The sequence below is a fragment of the Mytilus edulis genome, chromosome 6, assembly GCF_963676685.1.
Source record: "Mytilus edulis chromosome 6, xbMytEdul2.2, whole genome shotgun sequence".
Classification (NCBI taxonomy): Eukaryota; Metazoa; Mollusca; class Bivalvia; order Mytilida; family Mytilidae; genus Mytilus; species Mytilus edulis.
In genome coordinates this window covers 53,116,624-53,127,313 of record NC_092349.1, presented here as the reverse complement: position 1 = coordinate 53,127,313, position 10,690 = coordinate 53,116,624, and the positions used below count along the sequence as shown (strand labels likewise).

Below are 10,690 nucleotides of genomic sequence, written 5' to 3'. Positions count from 1 at the left end.
GGTTGTCTAAAATGATGGATACATGTATGAAGCTCACAGTGTATGTGGTGTCTGACATCTCTAGTTAAATACTATAATATATTAATGGGACCAAAGCAGAAAAGCTTGTTTCGTTAATGGAAAGAGGTTGCTTTTTCCTATGTTATTGGTTGTTTGTCTTTTGATCTCCTTTTTTTTTGCCATGGTTTCGTCAGTTTATTTGCGACTTACAAGTTCCCATGTCCTTTTGGTATCGTTCGCCATTATGTCATAAGTGAGATTATAGATAAATAATAATACTGTGCAATGGGATTATGATCACATAACTTATTTAAACAACATGAAATGAACACAAACAAGTTTCAAATTGTACAGAATGGAAAATATATTTTATTCGAAAAACGTCCTTTCTTATTTTTATAAAAAATAACACAACTTTTTAATGTTCATCAGGCTATGAAAAGTCTACTTAAATCAATTTACTGTATCAAAGAAACATAATGATTAAGGAAAAACAAAACACTTCACATTTGTTCTTCTTAAAAAAAATGTCCAAATAAAAAGATAATAACGCACACTACAACAGATACAGTAATATTCTTTAATTAAACCTATTTTTAAAATATTGACCATTTGTTGCCTTTAATGCAGCATCATGCGACAACATTACAAAAATGAATATGAAATAATTCCGTTTAGATGAATACAAGTTATATTATAAAAGAGGGACGAAAGATACCAAAGGGACAGTCAAACTCATAAATCTAAAACAAACTGACAACGTCATGGCTAAAAATGAAAAAGACAAACAGAAAAACAATAATAAACATGACACAACATAGAAAACTAAAGAATAAACAACACGAACCCCACCAAAAACTAGGGGTGATCTCAGGTGCTCCGGAAGGGTAAGCAGATCCTGCTCCAAATGTGGCACCCGTCGTGTTGCTTATGTGATTACAAAATTTTAATCCGGTAAATAACATATTAAATACAATTGAGAATGAAAATTGGGAATATGCCAAAGAGACAACAACCCGACCAAAGAACAGACAACAGCAGAAGGTCACCAATGGGTCTTCAATGCAGCGAGAAAATCCCGCATCCGAAGTGGTCATCAGCTGGCACCTAAATAAATTGTGTACTAATTCAGTGAAAATGTACGTACAATGTAACACTAAACTCCAAAACATATAAATGAACTAAAATTAAAAGATAAACAAGACTAACAAAGACCACAGGTTCCTGACTTGGGACCGGCGCAAAAATACTGCGGAGTTAAACATGTTTTGTGAGATCTCAATCCTCCCCCTTTACCTCTAGCCAATGTAGAATAAACAAAAACATAGCAATGTGTACAGTTAAATCCAGTTTAAAAGAGGTTCGAATCCGATGTCAGAACAAGTAAACAAAATGACAATGATACATAAATCAACCAAGTATAAAAAAGAAGATGTGGTATGATTGCCAATGAGACAACTATCCACAAAAGACCAAAATGACACAGACATTAACAACTATAGGTCACCGTACGGCCTTCAACAATGAGCAAACCCCAATACCGCATAGTCAGCTATAAAAATCCCCGATAAGACAATGTAAAACAATTCAAACGAGAAAATTAACGGCCTTATTTATGTAAAAAAATGAACGAAAAACAAATATGTAACACATAAACAAACGACAACCACTGAGTTACAGGCTCCTGACTTGGGACAGGCACATCAGTTTACATTGTTTTCAATGGAAGTGTTGTAATACTTTTTTCCAGTTGAATATTAAACTATTTCACAAACACGAATTAGACAGTTCAGACAGAGATACCGATTACTTATGATTTGCAAGAATGCCTTTTTTTAGATGACAAAGTGATATTAGTTTTCTTGGTGTAATCAGGGATGCAGCGAATTGTAAACCAGTGTTGAAAATTCATACATCCTGAGGTGCAGCCAATTGTAGGGTTTTTATTTCACAATATCGAGAAATAAAACATAGCATCTGTTGATTGACTTGAACGGATGTGAAGTTGAGCATGGCTGGCATGGTTTGAAAGTACTCCTCATTAAAAAAAAATTGGGCCATTTAAAGGTCAGTTCAACACCAATTTACTTTGATTCAAAAATAAATTTGTGGAACTACATCGATTCTATATGAGGATACATTGTACATCTACAAAACTAAAACAGAATGATTTTTTTGTCTTGTTTCCAAATAAACGAAGATAAAAAAAAAAAGAAACCACGGAAATATAGGTGTAATTTGGGTACCCTCGTGTATTCATTTTTTTTCTGGACATATGTTTGTGATGCATTGTGATAAATATTATGCAATCCATACTTTCACCTTTCCACAAACCCGAATAAAATGTATTTATCTAGTACTGTTTGTCATTAAATATAAATGAATTCGTTTTCTAAAACACACATGGTTAATTAAATCAATGTACAATACGTTACAATATTGTCCACTGGTAAGTAAAGGAACTTATATCTTAAAGAAACAATAACATGAATAATGTGGTGAATTAATTAAAGCATATATACAAGGACAGACTTGTCCAATGGAAAGTGTTATAAAAATTAACTTGTAATGTCAATATGATCAATACCAGTATGTCTTGTATGATTTGGAACGCAAATTACATCGGATACCTCGCAATATCCATCACCAAGCTCACAAAGAAACGGTTGCGCATGGGCTTCAAAAATATTGGGAACAGCTTCGACAGATTCATTGTGTGTATGGTCGTCAGACTTTTTCGGAATGATTTTTCGTAGTTTATGTTTCACGTTGGGACATTTCCTTTTGCCTGCACTAAAAAACCTGTAAACTTTCTGCTGAACCCTTACAATAACAGCAACTATACAAACAAGAACTATCAACGCTGAAGCCATGCCGACATATACTGTAATAAAATGTGATGAATGGTCCTTCTCTGAAATGAAATCCATTTATTTTAACAAATTTAATTTTCGAAATAATCTGTTTGAAATTGATTAATTCACGCGTAAAAAGGCTCTTGCAAAAATAACAGACGATTAATGGACAGTACGCATGTCTAGAAAAATACTCAACTACTATACGTGTCGATCATGTGATAACTAAAGGCACACAAATGAAGGTTAGCTTGAAACAGCCACAGTTTACAATGTATATATGTATATATTACACATGTATTACGGTTAGCCTTTTATGACATACTGTATAATATCAATTGAATTCAAGTTTTGAAAAAATGCAAATTAAATTTTTGTTACAAGTTATTCCACATCAACTGATCGAGCTCTTTATGTCTGTATGTTCTAGCATAAACATTACACCTTCACATTTCTCTAAAAAATAAATGGAAGTACCAAAGTCAGTAGTTTTGCAAGAGTGAGATTTAATTTGTTATCATGTAATACCACTGATCAATTGACTTAGCGCTTTCAGTTCGTTAACGTTTGCCATGAAAACCTTTGCTCTTGTTGAAGGCCGTACGGTGTATCTATAGATTTTAATTTCTGTGTCATTTTGTCTTTTGTTGAGAGTTGTCTCATTAGCGGTCATACCACATCTTCTTTTTAATATTCCAAACATCAACGATTTAAACTTATATTTTCCATCAAAATAATGTCAGCATGCACCAATTACAAATCAATAAGATTTTCAGAAATCCAAATTATAAACTAAAATTGCAACCTGATGTGTATTCCTTTGTTGTTAATTGTTCAAGAGGAATCGATTGCTCATCACATAAACAGTTGCCTGTAGCATTGTCACAGGTACTGCATGTTGAACAATTACAGTTGTCATCACAATCCTCACCATACTTTCCATCCGGGCATACTACAATAGAAGTTATTTCAAATATGTATGATAACAGAAATTACAAATATGGGAAACCAAAAAAGAAAAAAAAGCGACCTCGTTTTCATGGTATGAGGAATTGTATTATGATTATAGTCATAAAAAAATGAAACCTTAAAGTTAAAATATTGCACTAAAATATAAAAGGTGAATATTGACTATATACGTGACTATATCGTGCTAAGCGTGTCGATATAGTAAAAAATATGGTATCTTTTTTTCACCTAAATATTATCTTATCTTACATTCTTGTAATATTTGCCGCTTGACGTTAAGTACCAATTCATTATCATCACTCCTGAACAACTTGGATTGTACATTCGTTGGCTGTGTCTCTGTCTGTCATAGACACAGCATTATAGAGATAAAGCAATTAAGAGCGGTCAATCAAAAAGTTGGTATGGAAGTAGGGTCAAACGATTCCTTCGTGAGTTGACACATTTAGAATCTGACTTACAGTGTTGGTCTGCATGGTACAAAGCAAGATATAAAAAACTTCGTTGTTATATTTTTGTGTCGCACTTGCTTATAAAATACTTCAATCAGATTGTGACAATAGAATATGGAAACGGGAAACTTCGAATTTTCCGTTATTTGTTAATTTCCTATTTGAAGATTGGGATTATCTGACGGTTAGATTGAGCAAAATTCACTAAAGCACCAAGCAATTTGATCTGGATTCAAATCTTTAAAATATTCCTTTGGTTATCTCCCATTAACCGATACATATAAATACATGTATATAATAAGCACATATATTCGCTTTGAACATTAACATGAAATCAAACAAAGTGTCACTGATCACCCTCTTTAAAAAAAGAGAGAGAGAAAGAGAGAGAGGGAGAAAAAGGAGTCTGTAGTGCAGTGTTTGTTGTTAGTTCATGTTTGTCAATTTTTTTTTCGTTGACTGTTTTATTATAAATAAGGCCGTAAATTTTCTCCATAGATTTGTTTCTTATTTTTTATGTCGGGGCCTTCTAAAGTCGACAACACAGTATGGATTTTTCTTATTGTTAAAGGCCATACAGTTGCCGATAACTTCTTGTATCCACCTAAATTGAACACTTTGGTGGATAAATGTCTCACTGGCAATCATACCCAATCTCCTTATTTTGTCATGATCGTTAATGCATTTTCCTGCTTTTATATATTCACATGACGAGAAATGCAGGAAAAAGTCGTCATGAAGGTGCATTTTTATTAATTTTAAGTAGGTATACACATGTATAGGTTGAGCAAGCAGTAATGTGAGTATTTGTGTTTGCGTAGCATCTTGTTTTTGATCCCTGTTAGTTTAAACGATGTAGATATCTGTGGAAAAAAAAACAGAGACAATATTCAGGATTGAACCACTAAAGCTTCAAGTGCCGGACATAAATTGTTGCGTAAAAAACAATATACAATACATTTTTTTGGAAAATATATAACGTATTTGATTGATAGATTACCGTAGCTGTATTTGGCAAAACGTTTAGGAATTTTTGGTCCTCAATGCTCTTCAACTTCGTACTTTATTTGGCCTTTTAAATATTTTTTGATTCGAGCGTCACTGATGAGTCCATTGTAGACGAAACGCACATCTGGCGCATAGAAGAAAATGTTATCCTGGTATCTATAATGAGTTTATTTGTACTCTATACGAAACTTGAGAAAAGCTGTGCACACGTAAATGTGTACTGTGAGATTTTGCTTTCGGCTCGAAACAGGAGTAAAAAGCCCACATTACACCTGTTTTTTAGCCTCGCACAAATACAGCCGATATATAAAGACTTTAAACAGTTATTGTCTATATCCCTGATATGGGGTCCTAACAAAAATTTGGATTATCATTAAACCTTCAAAGATAAACATATTAGTACCATCAAATTTTACATTTGCAGAACAACGGGATAATTGGAAAATGTGCATACATTTTTTAACTAAGTAAAAGCAATGTTTTAGAAAAAGGCCCTTTGCTTTTCTTTGATATACTTTCTAGGACTTTAATCTAAACATTACTTAATCTTACAATGCCAGTCACAATTTTTGATATGAATCCTCGTCGACCCGTATTTCAAAATATATCTAGTAATTTGATTTTTTCTCATCCTAAATATGCATGATATATATTTGCCAACTGATGTCAAGCAAACAACTACGAACAATCAATCTCAACAAAAACCACGTAAAAGAGTTACACTGTATATGTACTTTTAAAAAAGAGAAACAAAATATTCAAAAGAAATGACCAATTCCTAAATCGTTGGTATTCGTCCGAACGGCATTAAAACAACTTGCTAAAGTAAGACGTCCATTTGGCTGAGCAACATGAATAAATTCGCAGCTACGTTTGGTCAGATTGGAGACTTAAAATTCAATGCCACGGATAGGAAGAGAGAGTGGCAGACTCTCCGTATGTTAAACAAACATTGCAACAGTTGTGAGGCGACAGCTAGTAGGTAACATTTTAACTTATGATACATGTCTGTTCTTATCTATTAAGATCTGATTTTTAGTGGCATTAAACATATTTCGCCTTTCATCCTAGTCGAACCCCCTATTGAAGGGCCTACTTATAATATTGACGTAATTTTTTTGTCCAATCATCGACATAGCTGAAACATTTAAACAACATAGAGTTTCTCAATCAATACTTGTACTCGAATTTATCTTACCTCTTATACATTTCTAGTAATATGATTGGTTAAACGCGTCCTCGTGGAGACCGTGTATATTTGGTTAGAAGGGAGGTGGGGCTTATTTCGAACATGGTTATTAGTGGTGTTACGTCCCTTTATTTTCCATATTAGGTAAAAGGGAGGCGGGTCTTATTTCATACACTGTTAGTAGTGGTGTTACTTCCCTTTGTAAAAACAAATCGGTACTGAGAACAAAAATACAAGATTCAGACGGAAATAAATTTATAAAACGCATTTAAACCTAACAAATTGTTATCGTTGGCATCTGTTTTTGTATGATAAATGGAAGTAGCTAATTTCTTAATGCTAACAGTATCGATTACTTGCTCATTTTGATAGTTTACTAGTCTAACTTTCACATGTTAAGATAGTCGGTAAGATAAATTCGTTACAAAGTGTGCAAGTGACGTAATACGGTATATATGGGGTCAGTAAATTCAATATGGGGATTTGAGCTTCACTCTCACTCTGACCCTATATATACCGTATTAGGTCACTAGTACTAATATTATTATGCCAATTACGAGTGAAAACGTTAATTTGAATCTGAATTTGCTAACTTCGTTTTTAAACTTTGTTGTTTTATATACTTCACACACAATTGAAGTAAGGGACTACATTGCTCAAAATTAAATGTATCAGTTACAATATTACCTTTATCACATTTGTTTCCTGTTAATCCCTCTGGACAGATACATCCAAATATATTGTTGCATACCTGAACTGAACTGCAATTGCATGTAGAGTTGCACATTTTACCAAACTGACCAGATATGCAGGAAATCTCACAGGACTTCCCGTAAGTTCCTGCTGGACATGCTATAGAAAATAATAAAATCATCCGACTATATGTTTTTCATGTGTACTCTCGTTCGTTCGTTCTTTGTTTGTTATTTTTTGTATACTACAATTATGATTTGTAGCCAAAAGAATGAGTCTCTAATTTATAAATTCCTCCCCGACCAAAACATGAAGAAAGGAAAATGTAGAAAGATGGGTTAATTTGATATGGTTTACTCAAAACATACAAACAAACAACAAAATGAAAGTGTACTCAATTTGAAAAAAAAAAAATGTAAAAGCGTTATACATGTTATAATGCTTATTTATTTCCAACCTATTTATGAAAATGTATTTGATTTTAACAACAAAAATATCTGTATTTCTGAAAAATTGTTATACCACGGTTTTCGATATTACAAACTAGTCAACACATTTATAAAAAAGTTCGCAATGAAATATAAATCAACATGCAGACATCTTATACTTTCCGGTATTTCACACCCATTCTTTTATGGTGATATTTTATATATACAAAACAGACAAATCTGTAAACAGACTTACTGGGATGGGATATAGTTACGATACTGTGTGTCCGGTCATCAAAGATGGAATATTTTGGTATTAATATTGATTCACACATAGGGTCTTTGTATAAAAAAAAAGCGGAAGCACACCGCGCTGTGTTGAAGACACATCAGTAGCCGTTGGATGTTTTGTGTTCGTTGGTCGAGTTCTTGTCTCTTTGACACATTCCCAATTTTAAAATTTAAAATTTTACATTTATTCCAGGACCAGTTGTTGGCATGATACGGGTTATGGTCTTCTTATATATTTTATGACGGTATGATACTCAACCCCCATATAAAGAACATAATCTTTCAATCCGTTTAATTGAGGTCTTGAGGAAGCATATCAGTAATTGATAACTGCTACAAGTCCTTTGTTAATTTATATATCATTGAAATTTTACTTAGTTTATTTTGTTACATATTCTGACATCAGACTCGGAATTCTTTTAAAATGAGTTTTACTATTCATATTGCTGTTTGTTTGTTCATTCCCCCTTGGCTCTAGGTATTTGGGAGTATCGAGATCTCACAAAACATGTTTATCCCAGCCACATTGTTGTGCCTGTACCAAGCTAGGAGCATCTGGCCTTTGACAGATTTGTATTTGTTTTGAGTTTAAGTTAAATTTTATGTTTTGGGGTAAAGTTTGACGGCGTGTTTCCTTGAACTTATAGAACATATTTTTGTTTAGGGGTCATCTTAAGCACACCCCTGGGTGCGGAACTTCAAGATGTATTGAAGATGCATTGGTGGTCTTGAGGTGTTTCCTGCTCTTTTGTCAGCTTGATTTCGCTTTGAATCAATCCCCATTTCCATTCTTAATTATATAAACTCATCATACATGTATACTAGTATACCAAATTAACTTTGTTCACAGCAGACCTCAAATTAATAAAATTTCTTCTACATAAGACTCATCAGTGACGCTCATATCAAAATATTTATGAAGCCAAACAAGTACAAAGTTTGAAGAGCATTGCGGATACATGTTCCAAAAAATTGTGCCAAATACAGCTAAGATAATCTACATTTTTTTTGTATGCTTGGGATAGGAAAATCCTTAGTTTTCCGGAAAATTCAAAGTTTGTGTGTTTGTAAGAGTGTATGTTACATTTTAAAATTGTGTCGTTGTTCTCCTCTTATATTTATTGCGTTTCCCTCAGTTTTAGTTTATTATCCCAATTTTGTTTTTTGTGCAAAGATTTACGAGTTTTGAACAGCGGTATACTGTTGCCTTTATTTGTAAGGCACATATTCTAGATTCTATAATTCTTTGTTTAATTTGTCTCAGTTGTTTCAGCAGAAGACGTTTGTAAACGATTACAAAAATGTTTGAATAATTAAATATTATTGACTATAGAGAGCAATAACTCCTTTTGGGGTAAATTGATCATGGCGGCAATCTTGGTTGGTTTTCCAGGTAATCAGACACATTTTTAAAATATATACCCCAATGATAAGTGTGGCCAAGTATGGTTAAGTTTCAGAGGAGAAGATTTTTTTTCTAAAAGTAAACGACGATGGACGACGGCGACGACGGAAGACTGAAGCAACATGTCGAGAATAAAACTGAGAATGGAAATAGAGAATGTGTTAAAGAGACAACAACCCGACCATAGACAGACAACAGCAGAAGGTCGCCAATAGGTCTTCAACGCAGCGATAAACACCCGTACCCGGAGGCGTCCTTCAGCTGGCCCCTAAACAAATATATATACCAAGGATACTGACTTGGGATAGGCGCAAAAATGCGTCGGGGTTGAACATATTGTTTAGATCTCAACAATACTCCTATAAATTTAGCCACTTGGCCCTAGGGGTGGGGTGCTTATTTGTTGAAAAGTTTTCCTGTAATAAATTAAATTCAATTGATTGTTTTTACTGTGAAATACTATTTACGGCACCAAGTTTATTTTAAAAACCTAAATTATAGAATTTAGATGTTTCTGTTGTGTCTTGGATGATATTCGGCAAAATATGTAAAAGCAGAAAGGTATTTTTGCATCATACCTAGAAGAGATGCTAAAAGAATACTCCCGATCTACCTAAATTTGGTAGAGGCTTACATTCTTATATTTTCATTAATTCTTTTAACTAGTATCAATTATCATGCATCGCAGTTAATCTTGTACTTACGTTCACATATGCCGTTCTTTGCTATATAGTTCGGACAACACTCCATTATCAATACATCTGTTGAAATGTTACGAACCACGCTATAAATAGAAATACACCAAAACGTTACCCGTAAAAATATGAAATCACAAAATGGTATACGTGTGCTTTAGTTGTGATGGTTGTTTTAAAATTTCTTACTTTTCAACAGGTTGCAAATGTCTAGGGCAAACATTCTTCGAAGTCAAATTCAGAGTTCTGGATATCTGCAACAACTGGTATGCTGTTACTATGATTAAACTATACATTTTGAGAATAAAATAAACTTCACGTTAATTACACAATTATGTGATACATATATTTATATTATGTTATGAATTATCATTCAAATACTTCCCTTTTGCTATTTGGAGCATATCCTGTGAAAAACGTTTATTGACCAATCAATGGCCATGACCTGCACAGAAAATGCACAAATACACGATTCATTAGGCTTTGTCTTTTTGTCTTTAACAAACCAATATATCGGGTGTTCATTTCTACAAAACCCATGACGTTCTTAATATGCAATTGGTTAGTGTTTTTTTATATAGAGACATTCTAATTAAATAAGGGGAAATAGTTCTAAATGGTTTTAGATGTTAGTATCAGTAAAAAAACACCAATACTTTACTCTTTCTTTGTAATTATCTGCGGAGGATGTCTGATAGTACATAC

The 10,690-nt window shown here is 33.2% G+C and overlaps 1 protein-coding gene across 1 annotated transcript; it reads right to left on the bottom strand.

Moving 5' to 3' along the window:
• Nucleotides 1–589: 589 nt before the first annotated feature.
• Nucleotides 590–10,289, bottom strand: LOC139527862 (uncharacterized). Its single transcript, XM_071323537.1, has 5 exons — nucleotides 10,175–10,289; nucleotides 9,995–10,074; nucleotides 7,161–7,325; nucleotides 3,661–3,807; nucleotides 590–2,914 (listed from the first exon to the last, which is right to left on the bottom strand). Exons 1-5 carry the CDS (start codon nucleotides 10,279–10,281, stop codon nucleotides 2,559–2,561), a joined length of 855 nt encoding a protein of 284 aa, XP_071179638.1. The 5' UTR covers nucleotides 10,282–10,289; the 3' UTR covers nucleotides 590–2,558.
• Between the last annotated feature and the right edge of the window lie 401 nt (nucleotides 10,290–10,690).

Excerpts from the sequence above, each read along its gene's own strand:
- LOC139527862 (XM_071323537.1), bottom strand. The coding sequence starts at position 10,281 with ATGTATAGTTTAATCATAGTAACAGCATACCAGTTGTTGCAGATATCC. Across the intron at positions 3,808-7,160 it reads AGGAAACAAATGTGATAAAG|TATGCCCGGATGGAAAGTAT; the intron begins GTAATATTGTAA and ends CTTCTATTGTAG. Across the intron at positions 2,915-3,660 it reads AACAAAGGAATACACATCAG|AGAAGGACCATTCATCACAT; the intron begins GTTGCAATTTTA and ends ATTTCATTTCAG.